The sequence below is a fragment of the Dermochelys coriacea genome, chromosome 11, assembly GCF_009764565.3.
Source record: "Dermochelys coriacea isolate rDerCor1 chromosome 11, rDerCor1.pri.v4, whole genome shotgun sequence".
Taxonomy (NCBI): domain Eukaryota; kingdom Metazoa; phylum Chordata; order Testudines; family Dermochelyidae; genus Dermochelys; species Dermochelys coriacea.
In genome coordinates, this window is record NC_050078.2 from 53,987,183 (window position 1) to 54,012,198 (window position 25,016).

General features: G+C 39.3%; 1 protein-coding gene across 8 annotated transcripts in view; it reads right to left on the reverse strand.

Moving 5' to 3' along the window:
• Nucleotides 1-1,727: 1,727 nt before the first annotated feature.
• STAT4 (signal transducer and activator of transcription 4) overlaps nucleotides 1,728-25,016 on the reverse strand; it is a 64,093-nt gene continuing 40,804 nt past the window's right edge. For 2 of the 8 annotated variants that reach the window (XM_043505485.1, XM_043505486.1), the window contains 15 exons: nucleotides 23,581-23,739; nucleotides 22,611-22,703; nucleotides 21,620-21,679; nucleotides 20,184-20,201; nucleotides 20,004-20,097; nucleotides 18,836-18,880; nucleotides 14,241-14,324; nucleotides 13,297-13,395; nucleotides 11,619-11,754; nucleotides 9,630-9,682; nucleotides 8,518-8,612; nucleotides 7,903-8,039; nucleotides 7,582-7,773; nucleotides 6,436-6,502; nucleotides 1,728-5,680 (listed from right to left, as the gene is read on the reverse strand). In XM_043505485.1, coding sequence (XP_043361420.1) covers nucleotides 5,545-5,680; nucleotides 6,436-6,502; nucleotides 7,582-7,773; nucleotides 7,903-8,039; nucleotides 8,518-8,612; nucleotides 9,630-9,682; nucleotides 11,619-11,754; nucleotides 13,297-13,395; nucleotides 14,241-14,324; nucleotides 18,836-18,880; nucleotides 20,004-20,097; nucleotides 20,184-20,201; nucleotides 21,620-21,679; nucleotides 22,611-22,703; nucleotides 23,581-23,739 — 1,468 coding nt within the window. In that variant the 3' untranslated portion in view covers nucleotides 1,728-5,544. The remainder of the gene's footprint in view (nucleotides 5,681-6,435; nucleotides 6,503-7,581; nucleotides 7,774-7,902; nucleotides 8,040-8,517; nucleotides 8,613-9,629; nucleotides 9,683-11,618; nucleotides 11,755-13,296; nucleotides 13,396-14,240; nucleotides 14,325-18,835; nucleotides 18,881-20,003; nucleotides 20,098-20,183; nucleotides 20,202-21,619; nucleotides 21,680-22,610; nucleotides 22,704-23,580; nucleotides 23,740-25,016) is intronic. The other 6 variants (XR_006278062.1, XR_005295608.2, XM_038421851.2 and 3 more) reach the window with 6 other exon arrangements.

A 25,016-nucleotide genomic window follows, 5' to 3' on the forward strand; every position in this document is an offset into this window, starting at 1 on the left:
GGAAAAACTTCCAGCATCGGTGCATGTGGCGAGCGCACACCTAATATGGAATGGACATGAGCAAGCACTTGAAGAAGAATCTGTGTTCCTAAAGGTCTTATTCTTTCAAATCTGATTTTTTTTTGACCATTAGCCTTTTGTTTCCAACTGGCCAGAGAAGAGCGAAAATATGGACACCACAGAGATTAACATAGTCTTCTAGGCGGTTTATATGAAATGTTCTGTATGCAGCATTGTTTTTTGTTTGTTTGTTTTTGTTTTTAGAAGCTGTGACGCATGGCTAGAAAGGGTTAAACATCCTGCAAAATAAATAACCCTCAAAAGATGGGGGGGGCAGGATGTTTGTGGTTTTGTGTATTTACATATGTATGAGTAGGGTCGACAACGTAATCAACTGAGATCCCGTTTATGCTTGTACGCCCTGAATATGAAATTTGGACATTGGACTATGACCTATGAACTGAATTTTAAAGGAACTCTTTGCAACTACAAAGCTCACCATCTCTGATATGAATCTGAACCTCAATGGATTGAATTAATGTCTGTATGTATATTGATCTTTTAACCATACTCGCTCTCTTTTGGTTTTTAATAAATTTTAGTTAATAAGACTTGATTTTAGCATGTATTTGGGAGGTTGTGTCTGATCCTTTGGGATTGGTAGAACCTGTTCTTTTATATGATGAAACAAGATTTATAGAAATTTTCATCATATTTGATGTGGGTACCTGGATGGAGGCCTGAGGCTAGATCACTTTAAGGGAACTCTGTTGTTTGGACTTCTGAGTAACCAGTAAGGTAATAAAGAAGCTGCTTTATGCTGTCTTATTTCAGAGTAGCAGCCATGTTAGTCTGTATTCGCAAAAAAGAAAAGGAGTACTTGTGGCACCTTAGAGGCTAACAAATTTATTTGAGCATAAGCTTTCGTGAGCTACAGCTGTAGCTTACGAAAGCTTATGCTCAAATAAATTTGTTAGCCTCTAAGGCGCCACAAGTACTCCTTTTCTTTTATGCTGTCTTGGTGAACCTAAGTATTGGAATCTCCACCAGCTTTATGGGGATTGTCTGCCCCATTCTTTGCAGTTCAGCCTAATTGAGTGACCACAGCTGGCTCCCCACTAGGTCACAGGAGAATTATAGATTAAACAAACTGTGTGATGGCACATGCTGTGGTGTGGAGAAAGTGAATAAGGAAAAGTTATTTACTTGTTCCCACAGTATAAGAACTAGGGGACACCAAGTGAAATTAATGAGTAGCAGATTTAAAACAAATAAAGGAAGTTCTTCTTCACTAAGTGCATAGTCAACCTGTGGAACTCCTTGCCTGAGGAGGTTGTGAAGCCTAGGACTATAACAGGGTTTAAAAAAGAACAGGATAAATTCATGGAGGTTTAGTCCATTAATGGCTATTAGTCAGGATGGGTAAGGAATGGCGTCCCTAGTCTCTGTTTGTCAGAGGGTGGAGATGGATGGCAGGAGAGAGATCACAAGATCATTACCTGTTAGGTTCACTCCTTCTGGGGCATTGGCCACTGTCAGCAGACAGGATACTGCACTGGATGGACCTTTGGTCTAACCCAGTGTGGCCGTTCTTATGCTGGATGAATTTGATGCTTGCCTCTTTAAATGTCTCAATTCACACTGGTGATTCAGACTCAAGAACAACCAAGGTGACTGAGTCCTTCCACTGTTGTCTTATCTTTAAAAGTCCCACAAGACCAAGTATCCAACAGCAAAACAAAATCTATTTTTATTTCTATTAGTCATATAAATTACAGAGATTATCAAACTATATACACGATTTAATATCAGCTCTGTGCCATTATGTTTCTGGAGAATTACTTACGGTCATTGGTTTTTCAAAGTTTGACTACATCCTCCTGACTAGGTACAAATCATTCAGCTAGACAGCGAAAAAAATTTATTCATTTATTTTAAACATACTCCATTTCCACAGCAAGGAAATGCCAGTTGAATCAGATCATTGGGGCTCTCCCTCCCTTTGCTTTCCCAACAGTTTACAACTGAGGACACCACCAGTGGGGAAGATCTGGACTCCCTACTGCTTATTCTGCTTCTAACCATCTACTCTGATCTTATATCCCTGCCACAGTGGATTTTTCCCTATGCTGCTACTTGGAGGTGCTCATAGTGGCTGTGTGCACTGACCCTTACTTCTCGTGACCAGAGGAGCAAGAATCCTAAGATTGTTCTAGAACTTTTCAATTTAATGTTATAGTACTATCAGCTATCAGCCAAGCCACTAGGCTAAGAGCTAAAACAGGCCCAGCAAAGGTAATACATTGGTATTGTTTTACTTTCAGGTCCCAGATACATTATCGATTTAAATGTGAGAGCCTCCACGGATGGCCCACAAAAGTCCTTAGTAAGATACCTTTGGAGGTGCCTAACAAACAAAACGGTATGGTAAATGTTGAGGGTCACTCTTTTTTGGCGGGGGTCGGGGGGAGTAGGCATGAAATCCTGGCCCCACTGAAGTCAATAGCAAACCTCATTGTCTTCAGTGGGGCCAGGATTTCATCTCAGGTGCTTAAGGGCTTGCCTACACTTAAAATACTCCAGTGGCATAGCTGTGCAGTTGTAGCGCTTCACTGTAGACACTATCTACAGTCATGAAAGGGGTTCTCCTATGGACATAGGTAATCCACCTTCTTGAGAGGCAGTAGTTAGGTTAACAGAAGAATTCTTCCATTGACATAGTGCTGTCTACATGAGGACTTAGTTTGGCTTAACCACGCCACTCGGGTTGTGGATTTTTCATACTCCTGACTGACATAGTTAAACTGATCTAATTTCTAGTATAGACCAGACCGATGTTGTACCTCACCATTTGATTGTACAAATGCATATTTTGCTTGCACAATTAAGTATGCGCCAGACTGCATACTTTGCGGGCAGAAACTTGGATACGTATCTTTTGTAAATTGTCAGTGTTTAAGTTATTCTAAAACAGTTAATTTGCCATGGGTAATTCTGAGAAAAGACAGACTGTCATGACTAACAGTAACATGGCTGCTTTAAAAAGGCAAATGACCTTTTATGTTAAGAACCAGTTATTCTGCTTATTTACATCTGTATCTGAGGCAATTTAGCTCTTTATAACTTTGCACTATGACTAGGCGCATGTTTGATGAAATGAAGCAGCTCTTTGGTATCAGTTTTATCATTCAGTGTGTCCCTAAGGCCTCGATTATGGCACACCATCTAAACACTGCATTGAATAAGGACCGTTTCTTTATGGGCTTTTCTGAAGTACTCATTATAGTGCCTCACAACTGTCCTGCAAGACGGAGATTTTATTAACCCGTTACAGATGCGGAATGGAGGCACAGAAATTTAGTGACCTTTGAAGTGTAGTGCCTCTAAAGCAGGGGTAACCAATAGGTGGCCCATGGGCCAAATCCAGACTGCCAGATACTTTTTGTTTACTTATTATTTTTATTATTTTCTCTGCAGTCTGGACCTTGACCGAGAAATTTATACCATAGCAAAAACTAATTTACGACCCACCCTTGCTCTAAATTTCTAGAGAACTCTTCTATTTCCATTATTCCCTTCTCCTCCCTCTTCCCTTCCGTGGATTTTACTGGAGGAACATAAAATCTGTCCCTTTGTACTGAAAGCAGTTCACGGCAGGAAAAGCTCACTCCTGGCACCTACGGTCAGTGTAATGAAGGGATGGATGAGAACCTTTAATTTAACATAAAAGCAAAGAAATAGACATTATAAAAACAGAACACGAAATGTACAGCATAAATCCTGATTTTCTGAACACATCTTAAATCCCTGTAGTTATTCTAAGGTCTTGCTTTCAAAATGTTCCATGAACAGAACATCTCCATCCTACAGTAAGTCTTGTTTTACAGCAATACTGCAGTCCTTATTTCCATAAGCAATCCCACTGGGCTAAATTCATACCTAGTGTAACACCACTGAAGTCAATGGAGTTGCACACCAGGGAAGGATTTGGCCCATTGAGTTAAGAGATAATATTGCCTTGAGTGAGGACTTCAGTGACAGGCCCCAAATGATGCCAGATGTTTGTAACTCCAGTGACTTCCCTTGGGAGGCTTCTGATTTCCCTGCATTTGAAAGTACACATAGGCTCAAGAAGAACATTGCATTGGCTTCCAGGAAACCCTTATTTACAAAGCTGCAGAAACAACTTCTTTTTTACAACTTTCATTTTATAAAGTATTTTGGCTACTTTGTTGTTCTTCATGGTGTCTGAATTTCAGTCAGCTGAATATGGAGAACTCAGCTAGAAGAGAGGAATGAAAACATCAGCTTTAAGGCAATTATTGCTGCATATTTAAAAACAAAACAAAACAAGCCCTCAGTTTGCTCAAATTATTTCCAGTGACAAACAAACAATCACAGTGCAAACTAAGCCCTGACTTATGTAATGGTTCTGTACGCTAGCCTCTTAAAGAGACACTGTCTGGTAGTTTAGGTTCAGACCCTAGAACTATACAGAGGGAGATGCTCCACGCACACACCCACTCACACGCTGGGGAATTTAGGGGCTTGTTTATATGGAGACGTTGTATGTAGGAAGCTGAGAAGTGGACAGACAGCACACTAACTTGCTGTGCACTAACTCTCCACATGGATTCTGCTACTGTACACTAAGAGTTCCCTCTTGCCACATACTGAGTGCTTGTCTTCACGTACAGCGCCGTAGCTGCAGCTGCGCTGCTGTAGCGCTTTAGTGACGATGTTCTATGCTGATGGTGACAGGAGAGCTTCAAATCACACCAGCCCAGGTTCGGTCCCCAGATATTTAAACCCGGGTAAGAAATGCAAGAACCTGTCCTGCTTTGGGTGCAACTTGTGAGGCTGAGCTGCCTCGTGTTCTGTAGAGAGCTCTGAATGCCGTTCTTAGCAGGCAAGTAAAATAGAAAATGATTTTAAAATAAATAAATACATTTGTAATGTAACTTTCAAGTCTCTCCATGAACTTTTAATGAATGTTTTGTATTTGTTTAATTAAGACATTTCAGTTCACCTTTAACATCTCTGAGACAGACCCATCTACACCATGCAGCTGGAGTAGTCATTTTCATTACTGCAAAGTGTTTGTAAAATGCTACCACATCAGAAATGGCAACTACATAAAATGCATGGCAATGGGTGAGTCAAGTCCTATGTGTTATCTGTAAAATCAGTATAAATACTTACATACAATTCTGGGTGTTGAAGCTTAATTAATGTGTGTACAGAATTTTGAGATCCTTGCATGGAATTTTGAGATCCTTGCATTGCGAAGTTCTAAGATATAAAGTTCATAGTACAATGGTCACCATGAAAAAGACATTTCCTACCATCCTGAAGAATTCTACTGCATTTAGAATAGGAAAGAACTGGGTTATCTCTCATAGCACTGCATGGGAACTGAAGGCAAGTGCTGACTTTTTAATGGTTACAACTGTACTCTCACCCTTTTGCACTGCAAAAGAAGCCTCTCTCTCCACTGGTAACTCTTTCTCTCCACAAAGTAGACCCCATTTGCTTAGTAGTAAATTATGAATGAAAAAACTTGCAACATACAGCAGTTTCAATCACTGTGGGACTCAGGTGTTCTCTCAGCACAGCATAAACACTTGGAGACATGGGAAGAAGATCTGATGGAGAATGTGGATCTGTGGAATCATATAGGCTTAAAAGAAACACAAATAAAATAAATAATCTTAAAGATGATTAGGAAATAATGGGAAGAAACCCCTTCACAACTTAATGCATCAATAAGGGCTGCAGACATGAACATAATCGGTATTTGGGTAACACTGATTTAGCAGCAAGTAGCCTGTGAAAGAGCCAACTGCATGCTAATGCCCTATTAGCCAACAACATCAATGAGAATACCTTGAAAAGATATAGCTGCAGGCACACACACAAAAACATACTGTACACTTTGTGCTACTCCAGGAGCACAAAGGTGCCCTAAACCTTGTTTAAGCTGTTAATTCTGCCTGCGGAGGGGGATCTTCCTGTGATCAGGAACTGCAGAGGCGCTCCTACACCACTTTCTGGCCACTTGATGCAGGAGCTGTAGTCAGGGAAAGAAAGGTGAAACCCAGGTGCCATACCCAAGATTCTGGGGGACATTAAAAGTTGGAACACATTAGAGGAGCATCAAGGCTGCTCTAATTTATTTTGCATACATTCCTGATGCATAGACAGCATCAGGACTGGGGAAGAAAAGGTGGTTTTAAAGCCCTCTTTACTTATTCCTCCAGCCTTACACTGAGCACTCCTTTGCCAGACCAGAGAATTGGGGCCCATATCTCTGTGTTGCTATCACTAAGTATTTCCATGGGAAAAAAATGGAATCAAAGAAACTGCGGGGTGAAGGGAGGTACACAGACTTAATGAATAACATCCAAAGTGTAAAACAGCTCTTAGATTACTCACATTTTGGAGATTGGGATAAATACAGCGGGCACATAACCTTTGACCCCTCCTTCTGTAGGTCTTGAGACTAAAAAAGAATCAACGTTAGGGAAATTTTTAAAAATGTCCTAAAGTTTCTATGCTTATTATTTACTGAGATTTAATACAAATATTTTAAAAGCTGTAGAGCAAAATGTATTGAAAGGAAAACATAACTCTGTTTAATCATGAACAAGCAACAAGAACATGGGCAACAAGACAGGGCTTGAACCTGCACAGACTTACACACACAAGTAACTGGACTCACTTAAGAAGTTCCTTTGAAGTCATGAGGAGTACTTAAATGTATTATAGGTATGTGCTCTAGTCTTTGCAGGTCTGAGCCTTTAGAAGCCAATCCTGCAAACAAATGTTTAACTGAAACCTTTAGCTGCCTTTAACTGAAACCTTTCATGAGGGGACAAAATAGGATTGTGTTCATTCATAAGTAATTCTGACTACACTGGCAATTTTAGTCAATATATATTTCATGGGATCTGCTGCTTGTTTGTCTCTCTGGAATTATAAGTTACTCTCATGGGCTGTTTGCCATTACTAAGTCCCCTGAACCTCAAGTGAGAGGTTCTTGGAACGGAAGAAACAGCAAGTGACACTGCTACATAATTCTGGAAGCAGACAAGCAAGTGTTCTTGTAAATAGAAATAAATATCTGAAACATGGGCAAAGAAATGTAATTTGAAAGTAAATGTATTTTTGTAAATAATGAATTGAATAACTTCCTATAATATGACTGCTTTCACAGAGATGTTTCTTAGCTTGTGCATATCTAAGTGTCATTGTTATTTATTATTGTATTGCTGTAGTACCTACTGTTCATAGAGTAGGGTCCAACTATGCTCGGTTCTGTATAAACACCCAATAAAAACACAGCCCCTGCCCCAAAGACCTTACAATCTAAGTATACGACAAGAGACAACAGGTGGAAACAATAGGCAGACAGGGGATGCATGAAAAAACAAGCACAGTTTTTATAAAGGCATTCCATAAAATGAGGTACTGTTTCCACAACTAAACATTTGTTTTCCTAAGAAAAAAAAGTTCATTTGCATATAATCTGAATTTAATATTACTTTCCAAAAAGGATAAGTATAGACTATAGAGCCCAACCTTCATTTGGCTGACAGCTGTAGTATTTGCCAAAGGCTTTATCTTTGGGAATATCTGGATACAGATATTTCAGTGGATTTTCAGGAACATTGTCTGCCAAAATAACTTTGTAATCTCGCAAAATGTCAGCAAATGGCAGCGCAGTTAAACGACCTTTATTATAGGGTTCCACTGAGTGGAACCTTACTTCTCCTGTAAAGACACAAAGGGCAATATAATTGTGAATAGGTAAAGAGGTCAACAGTCATAATCAGCTACACATTTCACCTATCATTTATAGTTTAGGTTGCCTTGAATTTTACACTTTTAAGCTGCACTTACCATTTTCTGACTGGTCCACCCAGGTAAAGGTAATTCCTCCCAGATTGCTTTCACTAAACCTTAATAAAAATGTTCCAGGCATTTTGTCCCTAAGCAAAATTCGTTCCTTCTCCTTGCTCACAAATCCCATTATATACCTGCAAATATAAGAAAATCATGGCTTTACTTACAGAGTAACTACAGCATCCATTCTGTGGCATTCATTTCCCAACTTTTATATTGCAATGCCAGATAAGTGCCAAACAAAATAAAAGGCTGGTTTTATAGGGCCCACTGCAATAGACCTCACAAAGGCTCCACATGAAGTTAGTGGGAGTTTTATCTGCACAGGAACACAGCACGGGCCCCCATCACAGTGTGGAGCATGACAAAATTTATCATATTACTTACCTGTAAACTAACTAAGTCCACAAAGGAGAAATCTAAAATCCACTTTGAATAGTTTCAGTAGAGTTTTCTTCAGACTACAAATAATTGCAAACAATATGGCAGATTGGAGATTTTTAGGCCTTTGAAAATTCTTTTCTGTAACGCTGAATGTAGACTTAAATAAAGAGAAGGGACAAATGAGATAAGCATGTTACGTTAATGGACAGTTGCCAGTATATTGCTCACCCGTCAATCCAAAGAGGAAGAATGTGTTTTTTAATTAGGTCCAATATTGCTTCGAGCCATACCCAAAAGGTAAATGACTTTCCAGATAAATGTTCCTATTGGTAAAATAAACAAACAAATAAAAAGATAATTTCAACCATATCTTTAACACAGTATCAATGCTGCATGTCCCTGTCATTTTCACAGGAATAGTTCTAGTTTCTATTTATCTGAGAATGATAGAGAAATTTATTCAAAGCAGCAATTCAAATCTTACTATCTTGTGTAAAAACAAAATATCTATAGAATTTGCTTTTCAAGATTTTTAGAGGAAGTGCTTCACTTTACACTCTTTATTTAGAGTAATTAATGTCTATATCATTTCTCCCTCACTATGAAACTACAGCTTGAGAGCACAGAACACAGCTATTTCCTTCCAAGAATCTTCAAATATTACAAATATATTTTAAATAACGCATCTTTAATATGAATGTATTGGATTTACTTTCCATACTCAGTATTTTTGTCTGATTCTGACAAAAGTAATTAGATGTATTGATTTACAGCCAATCAGTTCTTGAAGTATCTTTGTTTTAGTTCACAAATGAGCATGTGGAGTAATTTAACTTTTTAAAACAATGTTAGGGTCTGGCTCCCATCAGTGATTATGGTTTCTTAAGTCAGTTGTAAGCTAACCGGAATGGTTAAAGAAGATTCAGATAAAACTATTGACTAATGGTCAAAGCCATTAATGTTCTAGAGATGTGTCAATTTAAACTGCATCGCCAGTAAAATGTCTTTTATTAAAAAACAGTTCTGTTTCAACAACTTTAGAACAGGTCATCTTGTGGAGTAAATAATGACTAACTGTGGTTTAGGGCATGAACTCCTCCCATTCAGATTTAACCATTAGGGTCCTTGTTGGTTCTTTCCATTAAGTAGCATTTTAGAGTTTAATTTGAGTGTGCTAGGCCTGGAAATCCTGACACAGGGCAGCTCAGGATGGGGCCAATCCTGATCTCAGACATGTCAAGTAGGAGGTTTGTCAGTGATGCCAATGGGACAGAATTAAGCCTGCATGCAGGCACTCAAAGGAAAAAGAAGAATATTTCAATTTTTTTTTACAATCATACCTTGCAGAACTTTGCCCAGGACAGTTGATAATCATTGTAACTAATTTGTTGCCCTAAAATTTAAAAAGAAATATATCAGTCCCTTTGTCTGAAGTTCCTGAAATAGGATCATTTGTGATACTTGAATATTAAAGCATTTACATTGTACATGACATTTAACTGAACAACATGACTACAAGCAAAGTTTCTCTATAGGTGGACCTGCAATTTAAACGTTACAGCAATGCCCTGAAGCAATTGAGGATTTCTGTTCTATATCATCTTAAACACAGAGTTCCACTTTTTATCTGAGTTTGCTGCTCATGGGCTTCACTTTATCTGAGGTTTTTCTGTTCAAAGTTCTAATAAGAAAATCTTTTATGATACATATGTCCCTACCAATGTACTCTTCTATAAATGCTAGCAGAGAATAAATATAGGACCTTTAGAGTAACATCGCTTAAAATGTAGTTATTAGTCATATTGTTTCAAATCTTGAATGGCTTAATTGTCCTGTGAAATAAAACCAACCTCAATCCTATTTTTTCCCTAGTTATTTAGATAACAGAGGAGGGAGATTGTGTTTAGAAAGGGAATGGCACCCGGAAATTGCAACAGGTCCCAGACATTCATCCAGTAACTGGCTAGATCACTTGAAGTGTTTGGGGCAGGAGTGGGAGCTGGGAGGGGAGATCTTTCAGCCTGACCATCTTGCAGAAGGAGGATTGAGATACAGGCACAACGCCTGGGAGAATGCAAACATGTCCTTCCCTTAAGTTTTTTTTTTCTTTTGTACTTAGGATTCCCCTTGTTGTGGCTGCAGGTCTTTTGCATTCTCACTCCTGGTCTCGTCCCTCAAGTTTTATTAATGTGGTTGCAGCTCTGGATCCCAGCACAGGAAGAGGTTGACCATGTGCACCTGGACATGCACAACTGCAGCTCTCTTCAACCCGCACCACCATCACTTCACGGCAGGAAGAGGCTCTAATCTGGATGTTCCCTCCTCCTGTACAACAATCCACTAAAAAAAGCGGTTTCATTCCTCTAGGCAAATTGCCTTCCCCTCTCAATCCTCCTGCAGCAGCAGCCTTCCCCAAAGCAACAGCAGCTGCCTTAATCCCCTTTTGCTGCACCTCAGAAGTATCCTCCCCACCTCAGTCTCCACCAAAACTAAAAGCTAGCTAAGGAGCCCCCTATGGTCTGTCAACATCTTTTCTTCCCTCCCTCCTTCAAAAAGGGCAATCAGTTCAATCAATATCCACCTGACTGACATTAGAAGGAACAGCCTCTCCACCTTTTAACCACAGATAAATCTACCAGCCTCCTCCAAAGCCTGAATCCCCCTTCTGGAGGACAGGTAGCTGAAACCTTCAAGTGTCCATCCTGCTATTAGAAGGCTCACTATGACTTAACTATTACACTTCCCGCCCATACAGGAGCACCCTTCTCCTTCATCAGCAGAGCAGGAGTGATCCCTCTTTGCCTTCAGGAGACAAGTGACCCAGAAGATAAAAGGTATATATAAAAATATATATATTTTTAACAGACCAAGACTGCCCTTTCATTTCATAATAGGTTCACAGTTCTTTAACAATGCTTACCATAGTGTGTTGCAACTATGACACTCTTTTGCTTAGCCTAACCGTCTGAAAGTTCACAAGCTAAGGCACTTTTTGCCATGAATAAGGTGAAACATACTTTTTTTACTTTAAAAGTATTAACAAACAATTGGCAACCCTGAGCTGAGTGGTGGAGGTGGTTGGTGTTACTGAAAAGTGATTGTCACCTGTGGCAATAGCACATGAGAGCACAAAGGGGAAGAAGGCAAACTGTATTTACAAACTGGTTTAGAATTAGTGAACAATGTGGAGAAAGAAGGGGGGGGAGGAGGGGATTTTGGGCATAAATTTTGACCTCTAATCTGCAAGTGGGCAGAGTGTGGCCTGTCAAATGTGTAATATTTAGAAGTAAATAGAAATTGAACAGCTATCATAGTTTTATGGTTCTTACCCATAAGTTTCTCTGCCAGCATATTGAGCTGCTCAGAATTGAGTCCACGACCAACATAAGATGAAAACTGCCAGCTCAGTACTTCTAAGAGTTGACTCAGAGTGGCAGTGGGAGGATTGTTAAAGAAAGCCAGGTTCTGCAATAGAATTCATGCTTTGTTTATACATTGGTAGCCACTCTGAAAAACATTAGACATTTCAAACGGCAAAGAGGAAGTCAGATGCACCTTAGTTTTGATAGTCTCAGAAGAAAGTGCTGCTAACAATGCTAACACAACTTCAGTGTGCCAAGTCTATTAACTAACTCTTTCAGACACCCTGTATAGAAATATGTTGTTAAATTCTTTTTATGGCCTGGCTGATGGATTTTTTTTCTATTTGAATCCTTTAATCTAGAACAGACTAATAACTGTGCTCCAAAGACTTAGGTTAAGAGTTTTGTTTGGGTTAAAATTGATATCTAGATGGATTGTCATTTGGCCTGCCAATTCTTGGTGGCATTCTGACACATCCTTTCTTGCATTCTCTGTCCTCAAAACATCTACAGGCAACCACCAATCCCCAACTGAAAAACTAAAAGAGCTTCTCATTCAGTGCTACTATTATAGCTATTCCACAATATGGTAGCAGTAATGCTGGTAAAGGTAATTGACGTGACTAACTTAGCGGTCTGTTCTGAACCTCCCGCAGACTGGGAAGCAACAATCTTTTCCCTGAAGTTGGAGCTACTAGCAGGTGATTCAGTCCACTTACTAATGCTCTAATTTAATAAAAGCACTAACTCCTGTGAAATAAGTGAGGAAAACTCTATTTAATACAGTACAGAAACTCTTATGTATCCAATTTGACAGACCGATGCTCAAGCTATGAGTTACATATTGCAAAGAATTAATCTGAATAATGAAAGCTCTTTTACGTATAACATGTAAGTATATATTAATCACAGGCATGGATCATTTTTTAAGTGAAGTTAGTGCTTGTGAATGATATAGGTTGACAGTATTTAGTACAAGGCAATCTTCTAAGGTGTTCCATATACTCACAAATTAGGAACAGTGCAAGAAGCAGGAGTACAAGACTTCTAAGTACACCCCTTCAATTTTCCCCAGTCCTGTTGCAGAGAAACCACATCAAGAGAGTGAAAGGGTAATTAAATCTACAAGCCCATTCCATCACTGGTCTTTTTACCAGGACTACCAACATGCCAGTTGAGAATGTTTGCTCTGTGATATTGAGATTTGTCCACTAAGAACTATGTATGGTGCCTAGCAGAGTGGGATCCGGGTCCATGCCAGGGGCTCCTAGGTACTATGATAATACAAATCAATAATAAATAGATTGGAAACTTCCAATAAGTCATTTCACACAGACCAAAAAACAGGAGTCAAATGGTAACAGTTTTCAGTCAATACTGACCTATCTTACATTTGAACTGATAATCTGGAGGTAAAAAAGGCACCATATCTGGATCCAAAGGCCCATTCAATCCTCTACATAATGTTAATCATATTATTATAAATGTGATTGCACTCTATACTACAAATTAACTGTATGTGCAGAAAAAAAGGCCAAATTTCCTAGAAGTATCAGATCTGGGAAAAAAACTTTTTCTGTTTACAAGTGGATAACTAGAAACTTGAAATATACAGAAAATTAATATTTGGGATTTGAAGACCTACCTGAGAATCCTTTGACAACAAGTTGTACCAAATAATAGAAGCCCAAGCATTAGGTAACTGACTGACATTGGAAATCATCACTACAGGCAAAGAGCTTGTCTGGTGAAGAAGACAGAGTATGTGAATGTTACAGAGTGTTGCATACAAGGCTTTCATTGGGGAATGTATTAGTCTACCAGCATGTTCTTGTTTTTTAAATTAGCATAATAGTTTTGTAGTATTGGAAACTGCAATAGTCTCAATATCACCTCTTTGTCTTTTGGCATATTCCTCGGGGAAGAGATCTGCTGGGGTGCTGTTGCTGGCTAACTGCTGATCTGGGGATGGGCCCCCAAATGTTCAGTGAATGTTAGTCTCAGAGCTCAGCTATATGTGCTGGACTCCACAGAGACCCAGGTGGCCGGCTGTAGCTGTGTCTAGGGGCTGCCTTATCAGCTATATGAAAGAGCTGCACAAAGTATAGCTGCCAACAGTTAGTCATCTGTCTGGCAGGGATGGGATCAATGGTATCCACAGCACTGTTGGAGGGCTCATGTCAGCCATACTATGATGCCCACAAGTGGTGAACCAGGAAGACCTGCAGTCATGTGTATCATGGGCACCTAAAACTTTTTCTCGCCATATCATATCATTCTCAAAGCAGCATGCCGTGCTGCTCCATGGGGCATCCTGATCCTGCTTCTATTGAACTCAATGGGGATTTTACCACTGACTCCACTGGGGGCAGGATTGCGCACAAAATGCTCTGCAGAACATCATATTTATACTGTACCAAAGTGAAGCACGCATAGACAATTAGAGTTAGCTCAAAAGTTGCTGTAAATCTATGTACTGTGCATCTTTATCCACGAATTCTCAAACTCTTGTAAGTAACAGGTATTAATTTGGCTTGAGGACAAATAATTGCTTATTCTTCCCCACACAAAAACAGTGAAAACACTTACCTCCAAATCTATAGTCAGACCATACAGGGAGACCTGTGTTTCAAAGCTGATGGAGTGCAGCTCTTCAGTTACCATCTGAGGGCCCTGAGGAAGCAAACACATTATAAAACTGTGAACAAAGCTGGCACTTAAAACTGGTTTTGGCAGCCTGACTACAACCAAACCATACAGAGAATACAACACTGAAAGAAAATATATCAATTGAATACACTGTATAAGCAGAGCAAGTGGAAAATTGTGGGTGTTTTATTTAAAAAACAACAAAAAAAAAAAGCAGTGCCCTGACCTTAAACTCTGTCTCAAATTTCTGCAGTTTTCTGAAGAAGCTAAGAAAACATTGTTAAAGGGATTGTTGCAATTTTAAGGATTGAAGTGAAAAATGAACAAAAGGAACTGTGCTTTTTGCAAGTTATAGAATGGCCTCAAAGGTTTTTTTTTGTTTTGTTTTTGTTTTTTTTAAAAAAGCTTCTTTCGTGATTGACAATTTCAATGTAAAACAGATTCCGATTTCCCAACGGACTCTGTCTCTCTTTGGAGGACTGGGAATGCAACATCCCAGGAGGGATAAACTCGAGCAGCCGCTCACTTAGCTTTCCTGCTGTCCAACAGGTGTATATTCCTCCATATATTGGGCTAGATTGTGCAAACTGCACAAAGAGCTGCATGGAGGCCCTCCTGCACCAACAGCAGCACAGGGAGAGACTGTGCCTCAGGCATAAACTCTCCCAGGGCTGCTCAGCGCTCATGGGGGTGGGGGGTGCATGCACAGCTCTGTACCATCTAAAGGGATGGTGTGTCTTGCTCTCTAGTGTGCTAGAGCCCCACTTCCTTTTCAACCCCTTCCAGTTGATTTGCTCCGTGGAGGGGTTAAGGTCAAATCCCTGCTTACAGAGAGTATTTATAATTCTCTGTCTTTGCATAGGCCACAGGAGGAAGGTCTCCTTCCATGACTCCCCTTCCCCCTGCGCATGTCTGCAAGGGCAAATAACAGCTGGGAGCTGCAGATCAGGTTTCCACTTCCTATCAGGTCAAAGTTCCCCTCCTGAAACTACCAAATCCTGCCATTCCTAGTATAATGTTCAATGGGGAAAAGCCAGTTTTTTACAACCAAAAGTGAGACAAAAACCCAAATGTATGATGTCAACTTTATGCGTCATCCAAAGCCATGAAAGGCACAGTTTCACTGGCTTTGCAGTTCACCTTTTAAGTAAGCTTTGAATAAAAATTTGCTTCCCCCTCAATGTGGCATAAACCACAGCTGCACAACCTTCTGATCAATAGGCTTTTGCGGACACTTACCTGGAATGAAAGAACTAACCAATCAAAGAATTAAAAACTGTCTCTGGGCCAGATTTTTAAGGTATTTAGGCACCTAAAGATGCAGATAGCTGCCCAGTGGGATTTTCAAAAGCACCTGACCTCTCTCAGGAGAGATTTTATTTGCCTATTCTAGCTACTACACTCCTTTGCCTTCTCATTTTTTCAGAACCTGGGACCAGCAGCAGTCTGGCACAAATAACACAGCTATAATAACCAAGCAGGATACTGGTGCTATCTCATTTATGAATTCATTTCTAGAGCTTCAGTATATTTTTTCCCAATTGCAGTTGAAGCATGGAACATTGACAATTGTCTCCATCTGTTAACTAAAAATGATTAACTCAAATTCCCCGTCCAGGACTAGAAAGTACTGACCATATGTGTTTTGAAGTGCAGATCTAAAAACCGTAACCACAGGCATACTTGGAGAGCAAGTTCTGTGCTTATAAAAAGGCAGAAACTGGTAGAAGTTTGGCATCTGTCACTGCATGCAGGGATCCACCAGCAGTTTTACTTAAACACTCAAAACTAGCTATATAGCTCCAATAATCGTACTGAAAGTCATAGTCTCCTCTTGCCTGCAGCAAATGGAAGTACCCAGCAGAAAAGATTTGAGGACAAGTAGCAGCCACCCATATGCTTGTACTATCACCTCAGAAAGTGGGGGCCAGCAACAATACTGAGAAAGCTGGCAAATTTGTGGCATGGCCAGATAAGCCACACAAAGGCGTGAGAACAAAAGTAATAGACTGGCCAAATCACAAGGATCTTCACATAGAATCACTCTGTCTCTGTGCTGTTTCGTGTCCTCCCCCAGCACAATAGGCACTTGCTGTCTTGCTGCCACTAGCTTCCCCACATGCTAGCAGCATGGCTGTGACTCCCTCTGATGGTGGAGGATGCTCAGAGGATATGGAGCTGCTGTAACTGCATTCTGGATATTATACCATTTATCAAACAGAACGGTACACAAAGTACAGCCTTTTCCCGGCCCCGCTCTTCCATCCAGCCCATATCCCTCACACTAGTGCCAACGCTTATAATTTTATTGTGAATCTTGTCTTATTTTTTTTTTAACTTAAAGTCCCAGTTCCTGGAGACCTGTGGTTATATGAGAATCTCCCCTTACTTTTTGTGGGTTTTCTTTAAATGAATGTTGCTAATCTTCCTGAATACAGAGAGAATTTGGAAAACATAAACCTAAAAGGCTAACAAACTAGAAGGCAAATAAAACCCCCCAAACACTAATTATTTAAAAATCAAGAGACTTTAAAAGATCTCATAGCATCCTTTGGGGGCTTGATGCATACATTTTGAACACTTGGGAGTCCTGATACTAGTTTTGAGTGGACACTTGGCACCGAGAATTCTCAGGGGGAGGATGTGATCTGTGGGAGGAATATACTCTCTCACTATCTGTCCCATCTGTATAGGCCTCAACTTTTCTTCATGACATCCGTGCTCTTTTGCTTCCCACTGTGGTGCATAAAGGGAGGGGAGCATTTACGCTATGTCTACACTAGAAAGTTCAAAGCGCTGCTGCAGGAGTGCTCCCGTGGCAACGCTTTGAAGTGTGAGTGTGGTCACGTGCGAGTACTGGGAGAGAGCTCTCCCAGGGCTCCTGGTAATCCACCTCCACGAAGGGATTAGCTCTGAGCGCTGGGAGCGCGGCTCCCTGCGCTTAGAGCCTGTCCACACTAGCTCTTTAAAGCGCTCAAACCTGCTGCTGTCCGGGGGGTGATTTTTCACACCCCCGAGCCAGCAAATTAGAGCGCTATAAAATGTAAGTGTAGACAAACCCTTGGATAAGCACACAGCATCTGTTACTAAATCCAAACTTAACAGGAGGTGCACAAACTGAGGGCAGGACAGTAACATTTAACACCCACTTTGCACGCATTTACCCTAGTGCAAATTCACTTCACAAGGCACAGAGCACCAGAGACTCAGACCCTGAGTTTCAGTTTTACTAGTCAACTAGTGAATTGTTCCAGTCAAGAATACAGATGTGTGTGCAAAAATGTGTCCTGCTTGGTTTTAGGTTGTGGTGTGTTTTTTGTTTTTGTTTAAACCATCCATGCTGATCTTTTCTTATTTTGCATATGAACTCTATGACTAAGGCCTGATCTATATGCAGTTTTGTACTCTTATAATTGTGTCTTTTAGGAATTTTTTTTTTTAAGATATACTGGTTTAACCCCTAATGTGGATGCAGTTGAACTGGTAGAAGGGTACTGTAGACCAGTATAGCTTTTCCTCTTCCAGGACAGGAATACTCCACACTATTTTTATACTGGGATAGCTGCATCCACACTAGAGGGTTATACCATTTTAACTATACTGGTACAGTTAAAGCCATACAAACATTCATGTGTAGAATTCTAATTTTTGTTTCAATCTGATATTAAACAAAAACCAGAAGGAAAAATAGCAAACTTACTCAAAATACTAATTCATACTGATGTCCCTACACCGATATTAATGGTATTTGTTTAAACGTGTGTTTTTTAGAGAGTAAGAAAATGCCTATTTTGAGATTATGTAAATTTTTCTTTGGGGTATATGGGAGAAGCATACTTTTAGACTCTTCTAGGATGCAGTGACTCACAACATCTGTTCACTTTACAAAGCAGAAGTGTACATAAGTCTCCCAAATGTCAGAGGGCATGGATAGTCCAGTGTGTGTTAGTTATTCTGTAAATCTGAAGTTATAATCTAACCACAAGAGGGCACACTAACACCAGCTACTGATAAACATTACCAAAGCAGGACCACATTCAATGCTGATTGAAGAAGGCACAACACCACTGACTTCAATAGAATTACACCCTTATTCCACTTGTGAATTTGACCCTCAGTTTACTTGTTTAATGAACTGTTCTTACTGGATTAAAAAAAAAAAGTTTGTGAAACATTTCTCTTGTTCTGGGTTTCATAAAATTTTGTTTTTACAAAATATAAATGTTGGTCCCAATTTAAAAGAATACTCCTTAAGAAGAAACATATGCATTTGGATACATATATCCTGCTGTCTAACACAACCGTTTTTGTTGTATAAAATTGAGGCTTTTTCATTCATACTTCTAAGAAATTTATTTCTGAAAAGTTCTCATGTATTTTTATTATATTACGACTGTCTACTGTTCAGTTTATCATGAATGTGTTTATTTCAAAAGCTAACATGCCTACAAATGAGATTAGTGGAAATCCATTCTAAAATACTTTTTATTTGAAAGTCATAAAAAAAAATATTATAAAACTAAAAAACTTTATACCTCATTTCCTTTGCTTCCAGCACTTGATTTCATTTCTTTGGGTTGCTGTAAAATGGAAATTAAGATTTATATTCAAGAAGTTCATAGACAGAAATATTTAGTAGCAGTATTCGCTACAGTGGTTTTACTACTATGGTTGTATAGTGATGGTCTATTTGTGCTGTGCATCCTTCAGAAACTAACATATGATTTCTTCAGGGATCTCAAAATAGTAAGTAATTGTCCCATGAAACTAAATGGCCAGTGGAATCAAAATTTGTCTTTACATAAACTAATGGCACTGGATAATCCTGTGATAAGTACACGATCTACACTGAACACCTATAGTTCAGGCTCTGATGGTGTATCTTCATAAATCTATTCAGTGATTATTTTAAAGAAACATTTTTAAATACACAATTAACTCATAATATTTCAGTAAAGCTAAGTTCATAATAAAATAACTAAACAAGAATAAAAAAGTGAAGACTTGCATTCTAATTGCAGACTCCATTCCTGCAGGACTTCTATGATACCCCACAGTGGTTAAGCCACAGAAAGAGACCACAGCACATCACTGGAGATGTAGTCCCATCAGGCAGCAGGACCAATCAGGAGAATGGGGACACGAAAGACCCAGCATTAATGTTGATTTTGACAAAACTCCATTTTTGATAGGAAAATTTTTCATTCCAAGTATTTCAAACATCCCTTTTCCTTTATTTAATTTTCGTCTACTTGGTCAGTTCATTTGTTCATTCAAGAAAATATCCAAAATAATTATCAGTAGCAAATATGGAAACTCAAATGCAACAAATCATATGAAGTCGGATTAAAAATCTAGAGCCACTGGACACAGAGGGAATGGGAAGGAGATTGGTTTGTAGAGCAGAAAGTACATTGTACCTAATCTTGTGTGGAGTATTAACAGTGAGCATTGTATAGCATATATTTGATAAAGAGAGTAAAAGCAAGTACTATGAGGCTATGTGTGCTGTTTCTTTAAAACTCCAGCAAAAAGTGGGGCATGATGGGGCTGTGAAAGGTTTTAGGTAGAAGCTCTATAGTGAAGCAGAGAAAAAGACAGACAGCTGTAGGAATAATACAGTTTTCCTTGTTCAGGTTAAAAAAATTTTTTGTGATTGCTTTACCAATGTCACATGACAAGAACAGTACCTGGCAAACTTACCAAATGTCTAAATTCTACAGACAGACTTCCATTTGCAGATTCATCCATATTCATAGCTTTGACATGAGTGCCACATAGAACAAATCTGCGATTACTAGAAAACACATTACAACAATGTACACAATGGCAGATAAAATAATGTGGGATAAGTTAAGAAGTCTCAAACTTTTATAGCCTTACCTTACAGTTGACACATTCCTTAAAAAAAAAAAAAGAAAGAGAAAATATATCCTGTAACCCAGTGTGTGTGATATATATAGTATGCACTCAAACTAAATAGTGCCTTTTAAAAAAGAGCAGATTAAATTATGCCTTGGCCTCTAAAGGTCCATTCATATGATAAATACAGCTGTGACTTTTGTTCTGTAATCAGGCAGGCACATGGCTAGTTATAAGCAATATGATTCACTTTGTGCCTCCACAGCCTTTTTCCAACCATCAGAGCTATATGTGCATATCCAAAGCTACCACTCTGCCTAACTATGTTTGCATCAATGCATTCTGGAAAATATAGGTATCTGTACAGCAGGGCACAGAATGACTGGAGGACATGCACAAAGCATCAATATGTAGGGCAATGCACTCTGAGATGTCCTACTGCTCAGACACCTGGGAAGAAGGACTAACCAAATCAGTTTGGGTGTCCTGTTCACACTGTAAAAAGAAAAATGAAAAAAAGAAAGTGGGGGTGGGTTGGCTGAGAGGAACCACTTACAGGAAGACAGCCATCTGCCAAGCTCAGTCTCTGGCAGGGGTGGAACGCTCTAAGCTTCCATAGTTACTAACTATAGCACCAGTTCTCCAAGAACATGCTTAACTTTACAACCTTGAGTAGTCCAACTGAAATCAATGGAACTATTCACAGAAATGAAGTTAAGCAGGTATGTAAATGTTAGCAGGATCTGGGCCTGTGTGGTGTTCTGACATAAATTAGCTTTTAGAGCTAGCTATGCTATTAACTAGTTACAAGTTAGAATAATTCAATTAGAAGTTGAAATGTGGCTAGGGCCTAAGGTTCTGCTGAGAACAGCCAGGGAGAAACCTGAAACTCCCATTCTCTTCAAGGATCTGGACCTTAGCAGTTATTTGTTTTGTGATTACAAATTAATGCAGCCTGATTTCGTCAAGAGCATAGGGGCATTGCAAAGACAGATGTGTTATGAAAGCCAAAGCTCAACCCAGGTTCATTTGGGTATGACAACCTTTTAGTGAACCTGGGCTAACATATGCTTTCCACCCAAAACTCAGCAAAACTAGTTGGCATTCCCTTTAACTTTTTTGATCTGTGTAAATGCAGAACTCAAGGGGCACAATCCCACAGGACTCAAAGCTGAAAAATGGTTTGAATGAATATGCTGCTGCTCCCAGCCAAAACCACTGTGTTTCACACAGCTCCTGTTACAAATCTTCATTGGAACTGCTGACTCGAATTTTAAAATATCAAGTATAAAGAAAGCTTTTTTTAAATATAAAATAAAATCTTTCACCAGTTATTGACTATAATAAACCTCCTTAACATTCGAATAGGTCTTGTATTTTAAAAACACAACAACTTTCAAACCACATAAAGCAGCAACACAGACTTTGAGCCCTAGGTGTATAATGTAGTCACTTACTTGTCAATAGTTGCTTTCACTCTGATCTGGTAGTTCAGCTCTGGTAATTTAATTAGCAGCCTGGGAAATAAAAAGTGTAAAACTGAATAATCAGAACTAGGACTTGTCCCTTTTATATAGTGAAGTTATTTGTCACTATAGAATAAAGGCTGGTAGTTCCGTCGTCAAATGTCTCTAAAATCCCATTTTAAAGAAAACCAGATCAAGTATCCAGAGCTGCATCATGATTTGCAGGGTCTCAAGCTTAAGTTGAAGAGGGAGGGACTTGCCACCTTATCTCCCTCATCATAAGTGCTGGCATGTGACAAAAGTTAGGATGGCACAGACAAAGTGTAAATGCAAAAGACCTACAGCTGCACAGACATCAAGAGGATAGTAAATAGGGGGGTTCCTGTACCCTTTTCCCCCCACAAGAATGCTCCTGTTCCCTCTATTCTTACTGCTGGTAGATGGGATTCAGCTGCAAGTTCCACCATCCAGTCCTATTTTCAGAGAAGGCAAGGAACCAGGGGGGGAGCAAATTCAGGCTCTGAGTTGTTGAAGACTCAAGCCTCCAAAAATGCAGTAAATTGCCTTGCTTATGTGCAAGAGTAGCCTTGAAACTACTGCAGAGCTGGCTTGTGTGATGTGATATTTTATTATTATTCAATTCGTTTTTGTGCCTTATTTTGTCTGTAATGTCATTAAAGCAAGAATCCAATACAGGATTTTTTTAAAATGTGACCAGGAAAACATCTGAGGTCTTTACTCGCAGTGAGAAGCTGCCACCTTCACTCACATTGAGCAGTACCTTACTCCATGTATAGTTGTAGGTGGCAGAATTTGGACCAGTGTATGTATGTCCTTACTCAATAAAATTCTCATTGAAGGCAATAGGATCTCTGCTTGAGTATAGTCATCAGGATTTGGCCCAATGAGTTAAATGTTGGCTTTACCAGGATATAATGTAATATGGAAATAAAGCAATTAACACTAGTTTTCCTTTACTTACCTTAGTTTAACAGTGAACTGTATTAAGGTTTTAAGTACCATTGGCCTCTGGGGATGGGTAGGCATGCAGGGCTGCCTTTCAATCACAAATGAACTAGTTGGAAAAGAAACAGCTTGATTAAAAGCATGCATAAATGTACAGAACTAGTCAAAAGGCTTTCACATCATGGAGGGTGACTTTTCTAGGCACATTGGAGTGGCAGGTGTACATCCCAGTCCAACACCTCACTTTCTAGAGATTTCTTGCGAGTTATTCCCGTAAAAAATAGACTAGGTGAATATAACAGAAGAACACATCATAGCACACAGATATCCTATTCCACTAAAAGATACAGGAAAGAGACACCACCACAAATAAGGAAGGAAAACATGCTACAAAACTGATTCCAATAAAATGTCTAACACATGAAATACAACAATCATTTCACATTTCTGTCATATTTTAAAGACAAATGGTCAAATTTTGCTCTCTAACAGAGCCAGTCCTACGTTCAGTCACGTGGTACATCCACAGCATAGGCAGAACACCAGGGATGGAACAGTACCAAAATATGGCTTACTTAAAAGGAAAAAACTAAAAGGGATGCATGAGTGTGGCACTCATGGTGGGGAATGAGAGGCATGGAAGAAATTGACATCCCCTTGTCTCACACCAGGCATTGTTCAGAGGCACATGGATGATTCCTGTTGAAATCAATGCGAGTTATGCATGTTTATCCAAAGGCAAAACTTGACCACAAAACTTTAAGGGCCTGATTTGTGAAACTCCTATCCCCAGGCTCCTACCAACGTCTGCTAGTGTTGTAGGTGCTCATCATCTTTAAATACTAAGCTCTGTTAAATATTCTTTAAATACCAAGACGTGTTCAGGTTGTTTTTTTTTTTTTTTTCAATGATAAATTGTGTTGCTGCTGAAGTGTTTTAGATTCCTGCATCTTAAATGACACACAAATGTATAATAGCTCACGTACCTTCGGAAAAGACTGTAGAGCAAGAAGTTGACTCTTTCCAACAGGTGAGGCCTTTGCAGTAGAATAGGATCCCCGTCATAAGTCAGTTTAGTCAACAGCTCATCCAATTTTTCCAGTTGCCTTCTTACTTGAAAAAGGCTCTCTGCCAGCAGTGTAAAACTATTGCAGAACAAATGATTAAGTTACATTCTCTCATATAAATTGCTTATTAGAACATAAAAGTTACTGAAGTTGTTGTCAGAAAAATCATAGAATTAGAATTGATTGGCATTTATTAGCCTTATACAAGCTAACCTCAGCCAGTTAAATGAATACATGTGAACCACTGGCCCAATTTTTCCTTTATCATTTCAGAAATTAGCCCCTTCCTAAAGAACTCATTAACACTGACTTGAAGCTGCCTGTGACTTGCTAAAGAGAAATATATATGCAACCACTACTACAGGACGATAATGCCACAGCTCAGTAGTATTTTTGCAAAACATGCTCTTTAAGAGAGGAACATTTATATCCCCGAGAAGTGAGGAGATGACTGTGAAAATCCAATCCAAGCACACTGGGCTAACAGTTTACTTTAATGGGATTCATGTGGCTAAAATCCCATATGGGACTTTTTTAAAAGTCTCCCTTCCCATAACTGTGTGAGGAGTGGATAAAAAATAGCAGGGACTTCAAGATTTGTCCTATTATATCTTTGTCACAAATTCACATAGGTCCTTACAAAAAGATCAGGTAGAGCTGGTTGAAAAATTTTTTATTGAAAAAATATTTCGGTAACCAAAAAAAAAAATAAAGCTTTTCAACCAAAATACAAATTTTCATTTTGATATCTGTTTTCTAATGAAAAACAAATGTTTTCAACAATGAAAAATGGTTTTGTTTTTGCTTGTTGCCCCCCTCAACCATTCTTTCCTTTTTTCCTTGCTGACCTTCGCTGTGCCTCTTTGGGCGGGGGGTGGGGGGATGGAGAAAAGCTTCACGGGACATAAAAAATTGTTGGGAAGGCACTGAATGGAACAAGAATGTTCTCTGGCTCCATTACAACTGTCAATTTTCATTATGTTTATGTTCCAATTTGAACTTTGAATCTAGATATGACAACCTCCTTTTGAGCCTTGTGGTACTCTCAAATACAGGCTATGATCTCTCATTAAACACCTACTTGTTGCAATGACCTATTGTTTCAAATCTGGTGAAGTGATGCACTGAATGAGTCAGCGCATTAAGTCTTTACCTATTTCTTCCCCCGATAAAACTCCCACTGTCCTCAAGTGACGAGTTTAGTGAGCTCAGTGTGCCACTCTAATACGCACGGAGAAGTCAGACTCCATGAGATAAGAGCGTTGTTTCTCTGTGGGTTTTTGACTAGATCTGTACATTTATGCGTGGTTTTAATCAAGCTTTTTTTAGCAAAACTCCTTTGAGGAAGCATATAT